At 44.2% G+C, this 22690-nt stretch overlaps 2 protein-coding genes and 1 pseudogene across 7 annotated transcripts in view; 1 reads left to right on the top strand and 2 right to left on the bottom strand.

Annotated features, from left to right (window-relative positions):
- LOC115141183 (lens fiber membrane intrinsic protein-like) overlaps window positions 1–1877 on the top strand; it is a 9188-nt gene extending 7311 nt beyond the window's left edge. For all 3 annotated transcript variants that reach the window (XM_029679900.2, XM_029679901.2, XM_065000112.1), the window contains exon 5: window positions 1045–1877. In XM_029679900.2, the coding sequence (XP_029535760.1) occupies window positions 1045–1106 (62 nt within the window). In that variant the 3' untranslated portion in view covers window positions 1107–1877. The remainder of the gene's footprint in view (window positions 1–1044) is intronic.
- Window positions 1268–3862, bottom strand: LOC115141182 (free fatty acid receptor 3-like; annotated as a pseudogene).
- LOC115142065 (free fatty acid receptor 2-like) lies at window positions 3602–22690 on the bottom strand. Of its 4 annotated transcripts, none has more exons than XM_065000110.1 (6): window positions 22631–22690; window positions 7333–7576; window positions 7082–7172; window positions 6447–6989; window positions 5808–6363; window positions 3602–5440 (listed from the first exon to the last, which is right to left on the bottom strand). In XM_065000110.1, the coding sequence occupies exon 6, from the start codon at window positions 5429–5431 to the stop codon at window positions 4478–4480; it is 954 nt and encodes a 317-aa protein (XP_064856182.1). In that variant the 5' UTR covers window positions 5432–5440; window positions 5808–6363; window positions 6447–6989; window positions 7082–7172; window positions 7333–7576; window positions 22631–22690; the 3' UTR covers window positions 3602–4477. The 4 variants fall into 4 exon arrangements, with proteins under 4 accessions (XP_064856182.1, XP_064856183.1, XP_064856180.1 ...); XM_065000111.1 differs by lacking the exon at window positions 22631–22690 and having other exon boundaries at window positions 6447–6564; window positions 6945–6989; window positions 7333–8994; XM_065000108.1 differs by lacking the exon at window positions 22631–22690 and adding an exon at window positions 7713–8991.

Raw genomic sequence — 22690 nt, 5'->3', positions numbered from 1 at the left:
CTCTATGCAGATGACACCATTCTGTATACAGACCCACTGGCTCCAGGTCATCTATAAGTCTATGCTAGGTAAAGCTCCACCTTATCTCAGCTCACTGGTCACGATAACAACACCCACCCGTAGCACGCGCTCCAGCAGGTATATCTCACTGATCATCCCCAAAGCCAACACCTCCTTTGGCCACCTTTCCTTCCAGTTCTCTGCTGCCAGTGACTGGAAAGAATTGCAAAAATCGCTGGAGACTTACATTTCCCTCACTAACTTTAAACATCAGCTATCTGAGCAGCTAACCGATCTCTGCAGCTGTACATAGTCCATCTGTAAATAGCCCACCCAATCTACCTACCTCATCTCCATATTGTTTTTATTTACTTTTCTGCTCTTTTGCAAACCAGTTTCACTACTTGCACACTGCTCTTCATCATCTGCTCATCTATCTCTCCAGTGTTAATATGCTCAATTGCAATTCCTTTACTACTATGGCTTATCTATTGCCTTACCTCCTCAAGCCATTTGCACACACTGTATATAGACTCTTTTTTTCTCTATTGTGTTTTTGACTGTACGCTTGTTTATTCCATGTGTAATTCTGTGCTGTTGTTTGTGTCGCACTGCTTTGCTTTATCTTGGCCAGGTCGCAGTTGTAAATGAGAACTTGTTCTCAACTGGCCTACCTGGTTAAATAAAAGTCAAATAAAAAATATACAAAAATGGAGGAGCTGCCAATGCTGTCACAGAAGCGATCAATGGCAAATATGGGAGTATGCCCTCTTTTGTTCTCTATGGATAAGCAGAACTAGAATCAAATGGCACATGTTCTTCTCATCTCCTAAGTAATTATTTGAAATCCAAAATTGCTAGTCGAATTGTCAAACCAAACACTGCAGAATATCATCAATTGTTTTAGTTTTATTGATGAAACATGCAGACAATGCTGGTGTTCATTTGATAGCAGGTAAGACACTATTCTTTATCTATCTATATGGGAACTACCTCAAGTAGCATGGATGCTGGACAGTTGATTTACAATTTTTTCTTTTGCAGGAATATTTTACATGTGTGCCTACAGAATGCATGAATGCAGGAGAGTGGTGGGCCCACGCTAAAAGAGAGAGGAAAGCCAGTGGAAAGAAAATCGGGACATTTTGGCACCGCAATTCCAACACGATGAAAGAATCAAGCTTACACCAATAGACATATCCCTGAAATATAGAAACTGTACTGGAAAATTGAGAACCAAAGATGAATACAAATGTTTGATTCTGCCTGAGTAGTTTACGTGTCATTTTAATAAAGCTATAACTCTCTTTAGCAGTAAAACATTTATACTCTTTGTTACATTCAGCCTTGAAACTCTTGAATACAGAAAGGTCTTTGCAACACAAATGTGTTAGCTGATTCATGCCAATACAAATGGAGGTAGAAAATATTTAGCATTATGTGTCAATTAAAATGGGTAACACGGCACATACTCTAACCAAACAAATTCATCATTTTAAAGGGTAACAACCAAGCTTTCACATAGTGTGCAATTCAAAAGTGTAACAGAAGCTACTGTGATGAAACAAATGAATCATGTATGAAGTGCTCACTTTAGTAAATGGAATGTAAACATTTGAACATTTAAATATGAATGACTTTGGCAAGAAAGGTACAGTTCACAGAAATGTGTAAAACACAAACTACAAATTATCTTGAAATATACCGCACATAGCTAGGTCTCTCCACGAATAGAGTGCCTTTTGTCATTTCAATGGATTCACATGCATCTATGCTTTAACTAAGCCAAGCCTTTTTTAATTTGTACTTATTTACACATTCTAATAGTAGTGTGTTTTCATTAAAGTAAGGTATTTGTTTCTCTCTGAAAATCCCCATTTGGCATGTCCAATGTCGTCTTTGTTCACCTTCTACGAATTATATCTACTTAATTACAAGTCCAAGTTATTTTGTTACTTCAGGAAAGTCATGTCTGAAGATTCCTACTTATTTAATGATTCATTTACATTTGTCCCTCAGGTTTATGTTAGCCCTGTAACAGGAACTGAACTCACGTTTTAATATGGTAAAACTATTTGCTTTAAAATGATTGAATCCAAAGAAAAACATACCATCTAGTAATATAGCCATGTCATAGTGTAAAAGCAGGTGAGCTGGTTCTACTTTTTTAGGCCATTTACTTTGTGCTGGAAAACACGTCGAGCATAACCCATCAACCCTGTGTTACCCATAGATAGATAGGCTAGAAATGTTCTCAACAAGTTACTAGAAATGCTTTTGTTGAACTTGCATTGCAATTGGCTCCCGCTGCTGCACACAACATGCTTCCATTCACCCTGTCTGTCACAAAGGGAGTCATGGCGGATTTAAGATAACATTGTTAACCCTATTACAGTCAATCCTGTTACTTTAATTTGAATTTGTATAGTTATTCTTCTTAATTGAACCTCTTGAGATGGGAAAACATGTTTTTTTGAATGAAGTTGAACATTTGCTCTTTATGATAGAATTAAAACAATTGGTGAAATGAATAGTTATTTTTGACAAAATTACCCAAAAGGCACCTTGGAGTAAGGTGATTACATTTTCTACTCTTGGCCCATATTGGCTATTGTGCTTTCCCTTTGGACTGCAGCCTGACCCTGTCGCAGTCCCAGCATCTTGCAGATGGCCATCTTGGTAGTGATGCGGAAAGCAGAGGAGGAGAAGTAGAAGATGATATAGGGTCCAGGCAGGTGTTGAAGGCGCTGAGCAGCAGGGTGTAGTACCTCCACGAGGGGCTGGAGCCTGTGATAAAACCCAGCACATGGGAGAAGTTGTAGGGAAAGACACACACAAGGAAGACGGCCAGAGTACCCAGCGCCATCCCGATGGCCTTCTGCTTCTGGCCCGGGCTGATTCTGGTGAGCATGTACAGGATCCAGATACAGCGGAGGTAGCAGAAGACGCAAACTATGAGAGGAACCAAGCAGAGCATGATGAAGAACTCCAGTTGCACTGGGAGGAGGATGGCCAGCTGTTGTTCGGTGAAGTCCTCGTAGCAGACGGAGGTGTTGCTTGGGGAGAGGTCCGGATGGTGCTGGATGATGAACACGATGCTGCAGTGGGCGGTGGAGAGAAACCAGATGATTGTGCTGGCCACCACAGAATAGAAAGGTTTGTGAAGTTGGTGGTAGGCGATGGGATAGGCCACCGCCAGGTAACGGACCACACTGACAGCCATCAACAGGAGAACTGGTGTAGATAGTGGAGAAGAAGGTGTAGGAAGTGATGGAGCAGAGGAACTCGGGCAGGTTCCACAGCATGCCGGAGGCCGCCTCGTACATCTTGAGAGGCAGGAAGAGAAGAAAGAGGAGGTCGGACACAATCAGGTTGAGCAGGAGGATGTCTGTGGGAGTGGGTTTGTTGTGGATCTTGACGCTGAAGGCGTAGAGTGCCAGGATGTTGGCAGGCAGGCCCATCAGGAAGGTGATGATGTAGACGGATAGAATCACCTCACTTTTCACCCACTCCATGGATCTGAAGCTATAAGGTCAACAAAACCAAAAATAACACATTCAGGGTGCCCAATAATCATATTTTAAAATCATACAAATGTAGCCGTTTTCAATGATCAATGTATTTTTGTTACAATATCTCAGCCAACTCCTTATTACCAATGAATGAATCACAATGTCCTTATAGCTACATTCTCCCCACAGTACACTTGCAGCTCAACAGTGAAAACCTTAAAGGGAGAAGGATAACACATTCTTAATTCCAAATGGTCATAACCTACCTGGCTGTGGATGTGTATTTACTTTTAATCAGGAATTGGAGAGCTCAGCCATGTGTATTCAAGCTTCCCAAGAAGGTCGTTACTTTGGTCAAAACAGCAGAATGTTCCATTTACATGTTCGAGCATATCTAGCAGTCAAGCAGACCTGTTTGAGTGCACAGCAGACTTATTGAACAGTGCAAACATAAGGAGGTGAGAGTGCATGGTAACGATTAACTAAAATGCAAAACATTGCTGTGCTTACATCTGATATTACATATGTGTAGGAGGGAGGGAAATACCAATGTCTAATTTTAATATCGATTTTGTAAATAGTGTGGAAACAGACATTGACTTCCCAAGAGAACAGTCATGTAAATGATAACAGAATCCAAACATTTATTTTTCCATGTGCCCAAGGTTGATGTAACATCATATGTGTATTAGCATTTTGCTAACACTTGACGAGTACTGTAGCAACAAACCACTAATTGTTACTGTATGTGTCCATGTGGTTGTATGTGTCCAGGGACCAACTAGGACCAACCCTGCTTAGCTTCATAGTTAAGTGAGCAGTGGGATGTAGGTTGGTATTCTGCTGGCAGGTATGCTGCTGGCAGGTGTCTCTCTTGCCTATATCATTGGCTGTGAACTGGTGACTGTCTGCCCCGTAATATGGCATCCATATTAGGAAGTCTTCAATTGTCATCAAAAGCTCTGTCACTTGTCAGACAAACCTCCCTCAGTTGTGGCTGGGTTACTGTGTCCCTCTATGTCTCTAGTGTTGTTTTGAGCTGTCATGAAGACACCAGGGGTGCTGTTCCTTCGCTTCCCAGTCAGGATCCTCTTCATGGTGGCCTGGAACATGGAGGAGGAGAAGTAGAACGTCACAGGATCCAGGACGGTGTTGACCGTGGTCAGGAGCAGAGCGTAGAGCCGCCACTCCACGTTGTCTTGGGTGATGAACCCCTGTACATGGGTGACATTATAGGGCAGGAAGCAGACAACAAAAACAAGCAAGGTCCCCACAGCCATTCCGACGGCTCTCTTCCTTTTCTCTGCACAAAGGTTAGGGGTCCTATTGAGGATGAGGATGAAGTTCAGGTAGCAGAACACACAGACCAGCAGTGGCACGATGTATAGAACCACACACAGCTCCAAGCGCATGGGAAGCACCACCTTCAGCTGCTCCTGGGTGAAGTTGTTATAGCAGGTATATAAATCAGATGAGGTCTCGTTCTCCACGATATAGATGAAGCAGAGGTGGACCAAGCTGAAGACCCATACCACCAGGCTGCTCACCACTCCGTACAAGGGCTTGCGGCGGAGCCTGTACTGGACAGGGAAGGCCACACACAGGTAGCGGTCAACACTGACCACCATCAGCAGGAGGGAGCTGGTGTAGATGGTGGAGAAGAAGACGAAAGAGGTAACATTGCAGAGAAGCCTGGGGAGAGTCCAGACCATGCCGGAGGCTGCCTCGTGCATCTTGAGGGGCAGGAAGAGCAGGAAGATAAGGTCGGACACAGTCAGGTTGAGCAGGAGGATGTCTGTGGGAGTGGGTTTGTTGTGGATCTTGACGCTGAAGGCGTAAAGTGCCAGGATGTTGCCAGGCAGGCCAATCAGGAAGGTGATGATGTAGACAGACAGAATCACCCCACTCCTCACCACCATGGCTTTCAACTGAGGACGAGCAGAGAATGACAGCAACTATTATCTATATTTGATCATATAGCACACGGTTTTAGCTGAAAAATGGTCAACTCTAAATTAAGATCAACCATTATCTCAAATGATGATGTAATGGATGCAGCTTGCTGAGGAAATTTTGAAATGAAAATGAAACCACTCATGAAATAATCTCCTATTCCATTTTTTATAGTTCAAACCCAAGCTCCGCCATGTCGAAACAAAAGCATCATGGTATAATGTAGATTGTTTAGATTGTTTTTTGAGATGATTGTATGATTGTAATAACATACATTTGCAGTGCGCTGTCAGGACCAAGGCTTAAATAACAATAATGAACAGTCATTGAAGTATTACTCACGCTATCAACAGTTCATCAAACAGAGGATATGGTGGAAAGTCCAAGGCTATCCGCTACACAGGCTTCACGGAAAGTTATTTGTGCAGATTAAAGTCACTTCTCTCCTCAGCTTGGTTGGGGAGGACTGTCCACCTCTTTCTAATTACATGCTCCTAATTTAACTTGAACAAATGTTCTCTCTAGCTCATTTTATCAGAACAAGTAAGCAGTCAATGAATGGGTGGTTTGTATATAATGAGATAAGCAACGGTGTAATAAACCAAGTGTAACAGCCATCACTGGGCCTAAATCATTGAAGTTTTGCATAACTGTCACCATAAGGTGTCCCTTTGACTATTAAAACACAGGGGGAAGATTGAGGGCAGGCCAGGGGGAGCTAAGGCAGGTTGCAGTAAAGCAGGTGCGGAGGCCGAGGCTGGAGCGAGACGTGTTGGGACAGGGTAAGCAGATCCAGAGAGGAATCCAAGGGAGCCGTAGAGTGGGGGATCCAGGACAGAGTAGCAGGACTGACGAGAAGTAGGACTGGAGACAGGGACCAGAGTCAGAGTGGGCAGAACTGTAGTAGAGAGGAAAACAGCGTCAGTCAAGGGAAGACAGGCACAGCAGGACAACAGGATCCAAAAAGGAACATAGACTGACTGAGCAGAGATTACGATCTGACGGCGTGGAAGTGGCAGGGCTGAGTATTTGTAGAGGTCTTGATTATGGAACGGGTTGCAGCTGGTGGGAATCTGCTCTGACTCCAGCACACCTGTCTCTGCCCACACAATCACACACACACACAGAAAAGGAAAGAGCACTGGGGGAGTGGAGGCAGGTCAAGGAGACACCGGATGAGCAGTAGAGGGCGTGGCAGGAGCAGATGTCAAATTTGGGGTTCCAGGTAGAATCCTTTTGGGTTCTATATAGAACCTTCTGTAGAAAGGACACTACCTGGAACCCAAAAGGGTTCTACCTGGAACCAAAAGAGTACTACTAGGAACCAAAATGGGTTCTTCAAAGGGTTATCCTATGTTACTTTTGGGGATTGCTGTACCTTAGGGACAGGTTGCCTTAAAGACAAAAACATCTCAATGTCAATGAGCTTGAACATTATTATTTGTTGTATGTAAAATACAGATGCAAAAATGAGAGTACCTTAGAGGGATATCCAAAGTGGGGAGATTAGAGCTGGCCTTTGGTCTACAGATAATGTAGAAGGGAGACATCATTCAAAATGACACACTTAATATGGTTTAATATGTGACATCATCATCATCAAGAACCATACAAACCTCTCTCTGCAACGTATTCTCCGTACAAACATTACAGCTCCCCACAGAAAGACACTTACAACTGCCAGAGCAGTCAGCATCCATGGCAGAACTGTGTTCAAAGAAAGACAGACAGAGAGAGACAGTGAGAGCAAGAGAGAGAGAGAGAGTGGGGACACATGGGGGGGCAGAGGAGGAAGAATGACAGTCACTGTGTGCTGATTATAAAATATCAGAAGATAAACAACAGAAATTCTGTACTGAATACTTACTTACATTGTCCAGCTGTGAATTTTGTGTCAAGGGGCAGCTGCTGGATGTCAGTGGCCAGTGAGTTACTGGGATAGGACATTTTGCCCTGAGTTGAATTCATTTGGATGCTTTGGCCTCCCTGTCGTCTGATTCAGATATACCTGCCTGGCTGGGGGTTGCTGTCAGCAACACAATCCAGGTTGACACTATGACCTTCACTGACTGGCTGTTCATCCACCATCACCTTCACACCTACAGGGGCATCTGTTAATAAAGTAGACAAACATGTTTTGTGACTTTGTAGTCGTTTGTTCTGTAAAATTGTAGATTTATTTAAGTGATGGCCTGTGAACGGAATAATTACACAACTGAGATCAAACAAGAAAGACCAAAAACGTACATGAGATGTTAAGAATGACTGGTTGACTCTCAGTTTGTACTGTAGCGAATTGAGCTGTGCATTTCATCTCTTTTTCTGTGCAGTTGGCACGTTCCTCTTCCTTGTATTGTCTCAGTAGACACCCACAGCCCTCCCTTTTCCTCCATGGAAGTCACTGCTGTAGAATTTACAGGCAAACGGCTCCAGCGAAGGGATGGAGGAGAGGATGGGCAGGAATGCCAGACAGTACAGTTGGCCTGGAATAAGGCTCCATTGTTGGATAGTTGGTTGATCCATAGAAGTACAGTGCATTTGGAAAGAATTCAGACCCCCTCACATTTTCAACATTGCTGTACCTTATGTATCTTCCGGGTTGGAGCGAGCGGTCGCATCCGCACGTCGGTCTGCAGGTAGTATAACTTTTCATTACATTTCATTACATTTCATTATAGTACAACGGTTTGATTTGTCTAATCTTAGCAATTTCTTCTTAGCTAGCTACATAGCCGTCTTTGTATCAAAGATAATTGCGTAATTATCGTATTTCGTCGCCCTAACGTTTGCTAGCCAGCTAGCAAACGTTTGCTAGCCAGCGTCCACCGTCTACCGACTGAACGACTTGATTAGTGTAGTGTAGTGTTAGCTAGCTACATAGTTGTCTTTGCTGTCTTCGCATCCAAGATAATTGTGTAGTTTAGAGTGTGTAGTCTTACAGTGATTATCTTAATTTACCGAGGTTAGCTAGCCAGCTATTTGTCGTCCTTAACGTAGGAGACACTGCTAGCTTCCGCACTCAACAACCCGGGCGCATTACGCTTCGCTCCACAGGTAGTATCACATTTTCATTTCATCTCATTACAGTACAACGGTTTGATTTGTTTGATCGTTTGTTTGATCGTAGCTAGCTACATAGCTAGCTACATAGCCGTCTTTGTATCAAAGATAATTGTGTAGTCTAGAGCGATTTTCTAGGTTAGCTAGCCAGCTATTGTCGTTCTTTTAACGCAGCGTAACGTAATCAACACTGCTAGCTAGCCAGCTAGCCCCCGAATAGCAGCACGGTGGAAACCATTACACTCAACGGAACGACTTGATTAGTGTAGTGTCAACAACGCAGCCACTGCCAGCTAGCCTACAAAGTCAACAACGCAGCCACTGCCAGCTAGCCTACTTCAGCAGTACTGTATCATTTTAATCATTTTAGTCAATAAGATTCTTGCTACGTAAGCTTAACTTTCTGAACATTCGAGACGTGTAGTCCACTTGTCATTCCAATCTCCTTTGCATTAGCGTAGCCTCTTCTGTAGCCTGTCAACTATGTGTCTGTCTATCCCTGTTCTCTCCTCTCTGCACAGACCATACAAACGCTCCACACCGCGTGGCCGCGGCCACCTAATCTGGTGGTCCCAGCGCGCACGACCCACGTGGAGTTCCAGGTCTCCGGTAGCCTCTGGAACTGCCGATCTGCGGCCAACAAGGCAGAGTTCATCTCAGCCTATGCCCTCCCTCCAGTCCCTCGACTTCTTGGCACTGACGGAAACATGGATCACCACAGACAACACTGCTACTCCTACTGCTCTCTCTTCGTCCGCCCACGTGTTCTCGCACACCCCGAGCTTCTGGTCAGCGGGGTGGTGGCACCGGGATCCTCATCTCTCCCAAGTGGTCATTCTCTCTTTCTCCCCTTACCCATCTGTCTATCGCCTCCTTTGAATTCCATGCTGTCACAGTTACCAGCCCTTTCAAGCTTAACATCCTTATCATTTATCGCCCTCCAGGTTCCCTCGGAGAGTTCATCAATGAGCTTGATGCCTTGATAAGCTCCTTTCCTGAGGACGGCTCACCTCTCACAGTTCTGGGCGACTTCAACCTCCCCACGTCTACCTTTGACTCATTCCTCTCTGCCTCCTTCTTTCCACTCCTCTCCTCTTTTGACCTCACCCTCTCACCTTCTCCCCCTACTCACAAGGCAGGCAATACGCTCGACCTCATCTTTACTAGATGCTGTTCTTCCACTAACCTCATTGCAACTCCCCTCCAAGTCTCCGACCACTACCCTGTATCCTTTTCCCTCTCGCTCTCATCCAACACTTCCCACACTGCCCCTACTCGGATGGTATCGCGCCGTCCCAACCTTCGCTCTCTCTCCCCCGCTACTCTCTCCTCTTCCATCCTATCATCTCTTCCCTCTGCTCAAACCTTCTCCAACCTATCTCCTGATTCTGCCTCCTCAACCCTCCTCTCCTCCCTTTCTGCATCCTTTGACTCTCTATGTCCCCTATCCTCCAGGCCGGCTCGGTCCTCCCCTCCCGCTCCATGGCTCGACGACTCATTGCGAGCTCACAGAACAGGGCTCCGGGCAGCCGAGCGGAAATGGAGGAAAACTCGCCTCCCTGCGGACCTGGCATCCTTTCACTCCCTCCTCTCTACATTTTCCTCTTCTGTCTCTGCTGCTAAAGCCACTTTCTACCACTCTAAATTCCAAGCATCTGCCTCTAACCCTAGGAAGCTCTTTGCCACCTTCTCCTCCCTCCTGAATCCTCCTCCCCCTCCCCCCTTCTCCCTCTCTGCAGATGACTTCGTCAACCATTTTGAAAAGAAGGTCGACGACATCCGATCCTCGTTTGCTAAGTCAAACGACACCACTGGTTCTGCTCACACTGCCCTACCCTGTGCTCTGACCTCTTTCTCCCCTCTCTCTCCAGATGAAATCTCGCATCTTGTGACGGCCGGCCGCCCAACAACCTGCCCGCTTGACCCTATCCCCTCCTCTCTTCTCCAGACCATTTCCGGAGACCTTCTCCCTTACCTCACCTCCCTCATCAACTCATCCCTGACCGCTGGCTACGTCCCTTCCGTCTTCAAGAGAGCGAGAGTTGCACCCCTTCTGAAAAAACCTACACTCGATCCCTCCGATGTCAACAACTACAGACCAGTATCCCTTCTTTCTTTTCTCTCCAAAACTCTTGAACGTGCCGTCCTTGGCCAGCTCTCCCGATATCTCTCTCAGAATGACCTTCTTGATCCAAACCAGTCAGGTTTCAAGACTAGTCATTCAACTGAGACTGCTCTTCTCTGTATCAAGGAGGCGCTCCGCACTGCTAAAGCTAACTCTCTCTCCTCTGCTCTCATCCTTCTAGACCTATCGGCTGCCTTCGATACTGTGAACCATCAGATCCTCCTTTCCACCCTCTCCGAGTTGGGCATCTCCGGCGCGGCCCATGCTTGGATTGCGTCCTACCTGACAGGTCGCTCCTACCAGGTGGCGTGGCGAGAATCTGTCTCCTCACCACGCGCTCTCACCACTGGTGTCCCCCAGGGCTCTGTTCTAGGCCCTCTCCTATTCTCGCTATACACCAAGTCACTTGGCTCTGTCATAACCTCACATGGTCTCTCCTATCATTGCTATGCAGACGACACACAATTAATCTTCTCCTTTCCCCCTTCTGATGACCAGGTGGCGAATCGCATCTCTGCATGTCTGGCAGACATATCAGTGTGAATGACGGATCACCACCTCAAGCTGAACCTCGGCAAGACGGAGCTGCTCTTCCTCCCGGGGAAGGACTGCCCGTTCCATGATCTCGCCATCACGGTTGACAACTCCATTGTGTCCTCCTCCCAGAGCGCTAAGAACCTTGGCGTGATCCTGGACAACACCCTGTCGTTCTCAACTAACATCAAGGCGGTGGCCCGTTCCTGTAGGTTCATGCTCTACAACATCCGCAGAGTACGACCCTGCCTCACACAGGAAGCGGCGCAGGTCCTCATCCAGGCACTTGTCATCTCCCGTCTGGATTACTGCAACTCGCTGTTGGCTGGGCTCCCTGCCTGTGCCATTAAACCCCTACAACTCATCCAGAATGCCGCAGCCCGTCTGGTGTTCAACCTTCCCAAGTTCTCTCACGTCACCCCGCTCCTCTGCTCTCTCCACTGGCTTCCAGTTGAAGCTCGCATCCGCTACAAGACCATGGTGCTTGCCTACGGAGCTGTGAGGGGAACGGCACCTCAGTACCTCCAGGCTCTGATCAGGCCCTACACCCAAACAAGGGCACTGCGTTCATCCACCTCTGGCCTGCTCGCCTCCCTACCACTGAGGAAGTACAGTTCCCGCTCAGCCCAGTCAAAACTGTTCGCTGCTCTGGCCCCCCAATGGTGGAACAAACTCCCTCACGACGCCAGGACAGCGGAATCAATCACCACCTTCCGGAGACACCTGAAACCCCACCTCTTTAAGGAATACCTAGGATAGGATAAAGTAATCCTTCTCACCCCCCTTAAAAGATTTAGAGGCACTATTGTAAAGTGGCTGTTCCACTGGATGTCATAAGGTGAATGCACCAATTTGTAAGTCGCTCTGGATAAGAGCGTCTGCTAAATGACTTAAATGTAAATGTAAATGTTATGTTTTACAGCCTTATTCTAAAATGGATACAATCGTTTTTTTCCTCATCAATCTAAGTCTTGTCCTGAAGCCACTCCTGTGTTGTCTTGGCTGTATGCTTAGGGTCGTTGTCCTGTTGGTTAGGTGAACCCTCGCCCCCGTCTGAGGTCCTGAGTCCTCTGGAGCAGGTTTTCATCAAGGACCTTTCAATACTTTGCTCCGTTCATCTTCCTCTCGATCCTGAATAGTCTCGCAGTCCCTGCCGCTGAAACACATACCCACAGCATTTTTATTTTTTATTTCACCTTTATTTAACCAGTTAGGCCAGTGGAGAACTGTCACGCCCTGACCTTAGAGATCCTTTTTATGTCTCTATTTTGGTTTGGTCATGGCGTGAGTTGGGGTGGGCATTCTATGTTTTGTGTTCTATGTTTTCTATTTCTGTGTGTTTGGCCGGGTGTGGTTCTCAATCAGAGGCAGCTGTCTATCGTTGTTGATTGAGAACCATACTTAGGTAGCCTTTTCCCACCTGTGTTTTGTGGGTAGTTATTTTCTGTTTTGTGTGTGTCTGCACCAGACAGAACTGTTTTGTTTGTTCTGCTTTGTTATTTTTGTTGTAGTGTTCAGTTTTATTAAAAATCATGAACGCGTACCACGCTGCACCTTGGTCCTCTTCTTCAAACAGCCGTTACAAGAACAAGTTCTCATTTACAACTGCATCCTGGCCAAGATAAAGCAAAGCAGTGTGACACAAACAACACAGAATTGCACATGGGATAAGCAAACGTACAGTCAAAAACACAATAGAAAAATCTATATTCAGTGTGTGCAAATGTAGTAAGATTAGGGAGGTAAGGCAATAAATAGGCCATAGTTGCGAAATAATTACAATTTAGCAATTAAACACGGGGGTGATAGATGTGCAGAAGATGAATGTGCAAGTAGAGGTACTGGGGTGCAAAGGAGCAAAAAAAACAAAAACAATATGGGGATGAGGTAGTTGGGTGGGCTATTTTCAGATGAGCTGTGTACAGGTGCAATGATCGGTAACCTACTCTGACAGCTGATGCTTAAAGTTAGTGAGGGAGATATAAGACTCCAGCTTCAGTGATTTTTGCAATTAGTTCCAGTCATTGGCAGCAGAGAACTGGAAAGAAAGGTGGCCAAACGAGTAGTTGGATTTGCGGATGACCATTGAAATATACCTGCTGGAGCGCATGCTATGGGTGGGTGCTGCTATGGTGACCAGGTAGCTGAGATAAGGTGGGGCTTTACCTAGCAAAGACCTATAGATGACCTGGAGCCAGTGGGTTTGGCGACGTATATGAAGTGAGGGCCAGCCAACGAGAGCAGCCAACAAGAGCATACAGGTTGCAGTGGTGGGTAGTATATGGGGCTTTGGTGACAAAATGGATGGCACTGTGATAGACGTCATCCAATTTGCTGAGTAGAGTGTTGGAGGCTATTTTGTAAGTGACATCACTGAAGTCAAGGATCGGTAGGACAGTCAGTTTTACGAGGGTATGTTTGGCAAGCATGAGTGAAGGATGCTTTGCTGCGAAATAGGAAGCCGATTCTAGATTTAACTTTGGATTGGAGATGCTTTATGTGATTCTGGAAGGAGAGTTTACAGTCAAACCAGACACCTAGGTATTTGTAGTTGTCCACATATTCTAAGTCAGAACCGTCCAGAGTAGTGATGCTAGACAGGCGGGTACGCGCAGCGATCGGATAAAGAGCATGCACTTAGTTTTACTTGCATTTAAGAGCAGTTGGAGGCCATGGAAGGAGTGTTGTGTGGCACTGACGCTCATCTGGAGGTTTGTTAACACAGTGTCCAAAGACGGGAGAGAAGTATACAGAATGGTGTCGTCTGCGTAGAGGTGGATCAGAGAATCACCAGCAGCAAGAGCGACATCATTGATGTATACAGAGAAAAGAGTCGGCCTGAAAATTTAACCCTGTGGCACCCACAAAGAGACTGCCAGAGGTCTGGACAACAGGCCCTCCGATTTGATACACTGAACTCTATCTGAGAAGTAGTTGGTGAACCAGGCGAGGCAGTCATTTGAGAAACCAAGACTATCGAGTCTGCCGATAAGAATGCGGTGATTGACAAAGCCTTGGCCAGGTCGATGAAGATGGCTGCACAGTACGGTCTTTTGTTGGTGGCGGTTATGATATCGTTTAGGACCTTGAGTGTGGCTGAGGTGAACCCATGACCAGCTCGGAAACCGGATTGCATGGCAGAGAAGGTACGGTGGGATTTGAAATGGTCAGTGATCTATTTGTTGACTTGGTTTTCGAAGTCTTTAGAAAGGCAGCGTAGGATAGATATAGGTCTGTAACAGTTTGGGTCTAGAGTGTCTCCCCCTTTGAAGAGGGGGATGACCGTGGCAGCTTTCCAATCTCAGACGATACGAAAGAGACGTTGAACAGGCAAGTAATAGGGGTTGCAACAATTTTGGCAGATAATTTTAGAAAGAGAGGGTCCAGATTGTCCAGCCAAGCTGATTTGTAGGGGTCCAGATTTTACAGCTCTTTCAGAACATAAGCTATCTGGATTTGGGTGAAGGAGAAATGGGGAGGCTTGGGCAAGTTGCTGTAGTGGGTGCAGAGCTGTTAACCAGGGTAGGGGTAGCCAGGTGGAAAGCATGGCCAGCCGTAGAGAAATTCTTCTTGAAATTCTCGATTATCGTAGATTTATCGGTGGTGACAGTGTTTACTAGCCTCGGTGCAGTGGGCAGCTGGGTGGAGGTGTTCTTAATCTCCATGGACTTTACAGTGTCCCAGAACTTTTTGGAATGTGTGCTACTGGATGCAAATTTACGTTTGAAAAACTAGCCTTAGCTTTCCTAACTGCCTGTGTATATTGGTTCCTAACTTCCCTGAAAAGTTGCATATCGCGGGGGCTATTTAATGCTAATCTGGTACGCCACAGGATATGTTTGTGCAGGTCAAGGGCAGTCAAGTCTGGAGTGAACCAAGGGCTATATCGGTTCTTAGTTCAACAGTTTTTGAATGGGACATGCTTATTTAAGATGGTGAGGAATGCACTTTTAAAGAATATCCAGGCATCCTCTCTAAGGAATGAGGTCAATATCCTTCCAGGATACCCGGGCCAGGTCGATTAGAAAGGCCTGTTCGCTGAAGTGTTTTAGGGAGCGTTTGACATTGATGAGGGGTGGTCGTTTGACCGCGGACCCATTATGGATACAGGCAATGAGGCAGTGATCGCTGAGATCCTGGTTGAAGACACCAGAGGTGTATTTAGAAGGCAGGTTGGTCAGGATGTTATCTATGAGGGTGCCTGTGTTTACGGATTTAGGGTTGTACCTGGTAGGTTCCTACAATCTAGCTTAGATTGTAGGACGGCCGGGGTGTTAAGCACATCCCAGTTTGGGTCACCTAACAGTATAAACTCTGAAGATAAATGGGGGGAAATTAATTCACATATGGTGTCCAGGGCACAGCTGGGGGCTGAGGCGGGTCTATAACAGGCGGCAACAATGAGAGACTTATTGCTGGAAAGGTGGATTTTTAAAAGTAGAAGCTCACACTGTTTGGGCAAAGACCTGGATAGCATGACAGAACTTGGCAGGCTATCTCTGCAGTAGACTGCATCTCCACCCCCTTTGGCAGTTCTATCCTGGCAGAAAATGTTGTAGTTGGGTATGGAAATTTCAACATTTTTGGTGGCCTTCCTAAGCCAGGATTCAGACACGGCTAGGACATCAGGGTTGGCGGAGTGTGTGATAGAGGAATTCTAAATTCCTTTATGTTTTAATTGCCAAAACCAATTTCGCACTCGTTTCTAATTCATTAATGAGGTGTAAGTTCATTAATTATGCATGAAGTAGATCGAGACCAGTCTTAACCTCTTACCTCTACCTGGGACGCTTGCGTCCCAACTAGAGCTCTGGAAATGCAAATGCGCTACGCTAAATGCTAATAGTATTAGTTAAAACTCAAAAGTTCATTAAAATACACATGCAGGGTATCAAATTAAAGCTACACTCGTTGTGAATCCAGGCAACAAGTCAGATTTTTAAAATGCTTTTCGGCGACAGCATGAGAAGCTATTATCTGATAGCATGCACCAATACACTACAACAGAAAAGCACAGCAGGGGACGTAAACAAAATAATTAGCATTTCGGCGTTACACAAACCGCACAATAAAATAGAAAACAGTCATTACCTTTCACCATCTTCTTTGTTGGCACTCCTAGATGTCCCATAAACACTATTGGGTCTTTATTTCGATTAAATCGGGCCATATAAAGCCAAGATATCGTTATATGTAGACTGTGTGATAAACGAAAAAAACATCGATTTCACAACGTAACGTCATTTTTTAAAATTCAAAAAGTAGACGATAAACTTTCACAAAACACTTCGAAATACGTTTGTAATGCTACTTTAGGTATTAGTAAACGTTAATAAGCGATAAAAATCATCCGTAGGCGATGTACATATCATTAGCTGTCGTCTTGGAAAAAATTTCAGGAGAGAGCTCTTCCGGAATGATCTGGGCGGAGACCGGAGGTACGTCGTGCCCCTCTTTCGGTTCAACCAAGAATCAAAGAGGATTAAATTCACAAGATACTCGACTACATGGGGATGCTGTGGGAGTTGAATGCTCGGTCTTATCTAATTCGGCTCACTGTTAACAATTGCTGGAAGTGGCGCAAGGATATTTATTTCCATTTTCTGTGATCAGGTTTTCCTGCGCTTTCCGATGTAACGCACGTTATGTAATAGCCACAGTCGTGATTTAACCAGTTTTAAAAACGTCCGAGGGTTTCCTATACACACATTCTAACCATATGAACGTACTATATTCCTGGCATGAGTAGCAGGGCGCTGAAATGTTGCGCGATTTTTAACAAAATGTTCAAAAAAGTAGAGGGTAGGAGCAACTAGTTAAAAGCCAGGTAAGAGCGTTTAATTCCAGAGAGTACTGAAGCATACACATTTTTCCACAGGTTATAAACTGAACATGACATCATCAGTTTCCCACCCTCTCTCCGATTCTCACAAGAGCCCATTGTTTATTAGGTCTGGAACATCTCCCAGACATTTCTTATCTGTCTGAAAAGCCATAGCATCGCTCCCCCTTTAACTGCCCAAGAGGCCCAGACAATTAATTCGTTCTGCTTACATTTTCAGTAACAGCTTAACCAATAACTTTTACTTTTCATACCATAACATAATAGTATTAGAATAAATGGTTCTAATCAATAATGTATACATAATTAATCAGCTCAACCACAATTTCCTCTAACAGTGTGCTAAAGCAGTGAATAAAACAAACTTAAGGAGTTTCTCATGTTAACATGCATGAAACCAAGGCTTTTACAGTTACAGAAGTCAACAAATGATAGCGCCTGGGGAATAGGAATGGAACTGGGGGCTACAGGGCCTGGGTTAACCTCTACATCACCAGAGGAACAGAGGAGGAGTAGGATAAGGGTACCGCTAAAGGCTATAAGAACTGGTCGTCTAGTGCTTTGGGGACAGTGAATTAAAGGAGCAGATTTCTGGGCATGGTAGAATAGATTCAGGGCATAATGTACAGACAATGGTATGGTAGGTTGTGAGTACAGTGGAGGTAAACCTAGGTGTTGAGTGATGATGAGAGAGGTTTCGGCTCTGGAGGCACCAGTTAAGCCAGGTGAGGTCTCCGCATGTGTGTGAGGGGGGACAAAAGAGCTATCTAAGGCATTTTGAGCGGGACTGAGGGTTCTACAGTGAAATAAAACAATAGAGTTACCTAAGACAGTAGTAGACAAGGCATATTGACATTAGAGAGAGTTATAAAGCAATCACAGGTGTTGATCAGGAGAGCTAAGACAACAACGGGTAAATGGCGATGAAAGGGCAGAGCGGGTCAGTTAGGTACATACAGGACCTGAGTTTGAGGCAGGGGCCGACAGGTAAACAAAAGAGCAGTCATAGATGAGTCAGGGTGCCGTTCGGTAGTCACAACTAAGCTAGGCGAGCAGGGGACACAGCGTTCAGAAAAGCTAGCGGGCCAGGGTTAGTAGAGGGTTCTTCAGCGATATCGTAACAACAGAATAACCTGTTGAGCCTGATCGGGCGATCAGATCGGCAGTCCAGTCGTGATGGATCGGCGGGGCGCCGAGTCAACAATACAGGGTCCAGGCCAATTGGCAAAGGAGGTATTGTAGCCCTAGAATTAGCTGGTATATGGGCCTAGCTCAAGGCTAGCCCAAGGCTAGCTGGTGCTTGCTTCGGGACAGAAGCGTTAGCTAACAGTAGCCACTCGTTTGCAGCTAGCTAGCTGCGATGATCTGGTGTAATGATCCAGAGCAGCAGGAATCCGGTGATGGGGTAGAGAGAAGCAGTCCGATATGCTCTGGGTTGATATCGCAATGTGCATACTGGCAGGTGTTGTCCAAGCTAAGGCTGGTTGGTGACCGAGAAAAAGGTGAAGAGAGTCAACCATTACTAACAAAGACTAGTAGCTAGTTAGCTGGCTAGCTCCTGATGGAAGTTCCAATTATAAAGAATAAAAATAGCAGATCCAGAGGCGGGTTGCAGGAAAGTATATTTAGTTTGTATATAGAAAGTGAGATAAAGATATACAGTGGGGCAAAAAAGTATTTAGTCAGCCACCAATTGTGCAAGTTCTCCTACTTAAAAAGATGAGAAAGGCCTGTAATTTTCATCATAGGTACACTTCAACTATGACAGAAAAAATGATGAAAAGAAATCCAGAAAATCACATTGTAGGATTTTTAATTAATTTATTTGCAAATTATGGTGGAAAATAAGTATTTGGTCACCTACAAACAAGCAAGATTTCTGGCTCTCACAGACCTGTAACTTCTTCTTTAAGAGGCTCCTCTGTCCTCCACTCATTACCTGTATTAATGGCACCTGTTTGAACTTGTTATCAGTATAAAAGACACCTGTCCACAACTTCAAACAGTCACACTCCAAACTCCACTATGGCCAAGACCAAAGAGCTGTCAAAGGACACCAGAAACAAAATTGTAGACCTGCACCAGGCTGGGAAGACTGAATCTGCAATAGGTAAGCAGCTTGGTTTGAAGAATTCAACTGTGGGAGCAATTATTAGGAAATGGAAGACATACAAGACCACTGATAATCTCCCTCGATCTGGGGCTCCACGCAAGATCTCACCCCGTGGTGTCAAAATGATCACAAGAACGGTGAGCAAAAATCCCAGAACCACACGGGGGGACCTGGTGAATGACCTGCAGAGAGCTGGGACCAAAGTAACAAAGCTTACCATCAGTAACACACTACGCCGCCAGGGACTCAAATCCTGCAGTGCCAGACGTGTCCCCCTGCTTAAGCCAGTACATGTCCAGGCCCCTCTGAAGTTTGCTAGAGAGCATTTGGATGATCCAGAAGAAGATTGGGAGAATGTCATATGGTCAGAGGAAACCAAAATATAACTTTTTGGTAAAAACTCAACTCGTCGTGTTTGGAGGACAAAGAATGCTGAGTTGCATCCAAAGAACACCATACCTACTGTGAAGCATGGGGGTGGAAATGTGACAGGTTAAAGGACATATTCATAGCCTGTTATACATTGAAAAGTATTAGTAAGTTCATAGTATGTGAGGATCTTAAAACATCTAAGGTTAAAAAGATGCATTCAGTATTAGTTGATAGAGATTGATAACATTCATATAATTGTGTTAAAGTTCAAATCTGTCAAAGGGTACGAATTGTGAGAGTAATGTGTAAACGTTATATTGATTACTTTATTTTGTAGTGCCTAAAAGTGTTAATCTGTGATCTACGAAATGCTCTTAATCTATGAGCCGGAGATGGATTGCTCTGGTCTCCACCCATATTCCTGGGGAAATTCGTGGTCTTTTCTCATTGAACTAAATGTTGACTTGAGAATACAACACCGTATCACTCTCGTGATTATTTCTCCCCTGTTTTCAGGTACTTTATTGATGATAAAAATAGTAATTTAAATGTTATAACTAGCGAACATGTCAAGAGTGTTTAAGGTGTGTTTTAGTAACGTCTTGAGGAAGTTAGAGTTAAGTTTGAAGAGAGTAATATTAGCCCTGCTCGGTTGAAGTGAAGGATAGCATCGTACTGAGAGTAGCTGCCATTTTATGTCGATTGTGAATGAACATGCGTGTTGTTAATAAGATATTTTGCTGTGTTATTTGTATAATGGGTTTTCTGTTGTTATGTAATGTGTTACTTTTGTGAAATGATTGAACTAAATGTTGACTTGAGAATACAACACCGTATCACTCTCGTGATTATTTCTCCCCTGTTTTCAGGGGTGTAACAGAAACATCATGTTTTTGGGGCTGTTTTTCTGCAAAGGGACAAGGACGACTGATCCGTGTAAAGGAAATAATGAATGGGGCCATGTATGGTGAGATTTTGAGTGAAAACCTCCTTCCATCAGCAAGGGCATTGAAGATGAAACGTGGCTGGGTCTTTCAGCATGACAATGATCCCAAACACACCGCCTGGGCAACGAAGGAGTGGCTTCTTAAAAAGCATTTCAAGGTCCTGCTATGGCCTAGCCAGTCTCCAGATCTCAACCCCATAGAAAATCTTTGGAGGGAATTGAAAGTCTGTGTTGCCCAGCAACAGCCCCAAAACATTACTGCTCTAGAGGAGATCTGCATGGAGGAATGGGCCAAAATACCAGCAACAGTGTGTGAAAACCTTGTGAAGACTTACAGAAAACGTTTGACGTCTGTCATTGCCAACAAAGGGTATATAACAAAGTATTGAGATAAACTTTTGTTATTGACCAAATAGTTATTTCCACCATAATTTGCAAATAAATTCATAAAAAAATCCTACAATGTGATTTTCTGGTTTTCTTTTCTAATTTTGTCTGTCATAGTTGAAGTGTACCTATGATGAAAATTACAGTGATGGATAGGATGCTGAAGTTTATAGCTATTAAACAAACAATCAATCACCCAATCAATTAATCAATTGATAAAGGAAAACTATATTTTGGTATTTGTTTCATTAGCCCATTGTTGACATACTCCCAAAATGTTTTGCTTGTCAGCAATCAAGTTTTCAAGATGTGTAAATTTCAATATACAGAAATACAGATTGATGACAAGCAAGGCTTTTTGGAAATGTTCCTTTAAATCAATTAAGCACTTTTTATTTCATTTTTGTTTGAATATGGATTGAATCACAACATAAATACATTCAGAATATTAGTGTTTTTGTATATTTTCTAATTAAAACATCTCAGTATACTGCAGCTCTAGCACTTGACTACATTAACCTTTACTTGCATAGGGACCTCCTCCCAGGAAAACCAGTGACTCATACATTAAGTGGGGAAAAAATCACCGGGTGAATGATAATGGCAAGGAGAAGCAATCAACATTTTAAAATTAACAGATTTTGTAGCTATTTTTCTGTTATTTTTACCGCCCCACGTTAGAATTGGAAGACTAACATAGTCTATTAGCTAGAAAGGTAACTCCAAAGACATTTTCACAAAGAGCAGCTGTTTAGATGCTTAGACAAAGGTTGGCTATGTGTTGGCAAAAATGTATGTCTAAGTCAAGAAATCTTACCAACCACACTTGTAGTTGTAGCCTTTTTGCAGGTGCTTTTTCAAAGCCTATGTCAGATACTCCAGTGAGTGTAATTGACTCCAATTAGTGTAATTTGCTCAGTATTAGGAGTTTATAAACAAAGTTGGCATTATTAGAAACAAGATATTCTCATATTTTCTACTGTAGGTATGTAATTCAAATGTAGTTTATTCTGTTATTGCTTGCGATATTCATAAAAACATTGAAATAAACAAACAAAAAAATTCCACCAAAAAATATACAGTATATTCGTGGACCCCCTGCAGTACCGCCGCTGACCCCCGGTTGAATACCCCTGAGATAGAGCCATGAATACAGGGAACTTTCTTCCACATCAAATAACTCAAGAGAACAGTAAGATCTGATTTTTAAAAACAGATTAAACAACGACTCAAGCCACAACGCGGACAGTGAAGAGACACTATGCGCACACACTCACGCATACTTACACTGATACTCCAACACATTCACACACACACACACAAACACTCTAACACACACACATTTTAATATTGTAGTATTCCACATTTATATAGTATATTTGTAATAACAGAGTAATAATGTAATGTCTTGTATGATGTATTGTTTTATTTATGATGTAGACTGTTGTTTTGTTGAGATGTAATCATTTTGTTCCTGTTTGTACCACAGGAGTACAGGGGTCCCTTGTGGGGATCCGTATGGGGATCCTAATAAATACTTAATACTAGGTCCCATGTGGCTCAGTTGGTAGAGTGTGGCGCTTGTAACGTCAGGGTTTTGGATTTGATTCCCACGAGGGGACCAATACGAGAAAAGAATACAAATGTATGTCGCTCTGGACATCTGGACATCACCCCCAGTGAATAAAAATTAGATAACAAATAGAAAACTGTATGGTTTGTGCAACCTGTCATTGAAATGTTGTCACAAATCCCCATTAATCTAGAGATTAACATCATGCCTTACCTTCAGAGTAGGTGGTGAGCATCTGTCTGTCTGTGTTGGCCCTCTGTTCCTCACACAAAG

Source organism: Oncorhynchus nerka, linkage group LG14 (genome assembly GCF_034236695.1).
Source record: "Oncorhynchus nerka isolate Pitt River linkage group LG14, Oner_Uvic_2.0, whole genome shotgun sequence".
NCBI classification, from domain to species: Eukaryota; Metazoa; Chordata; class Actinopteri; order Salmoniformes; family Salmonidae; genus Oncorhynchus; species Oncorhynchus nerka.
The sequence above is the reverse complement of the archived record's forward strand: the minus strand, read 5'-3'. Positions and strand labels throughout refer to the sequence as shown.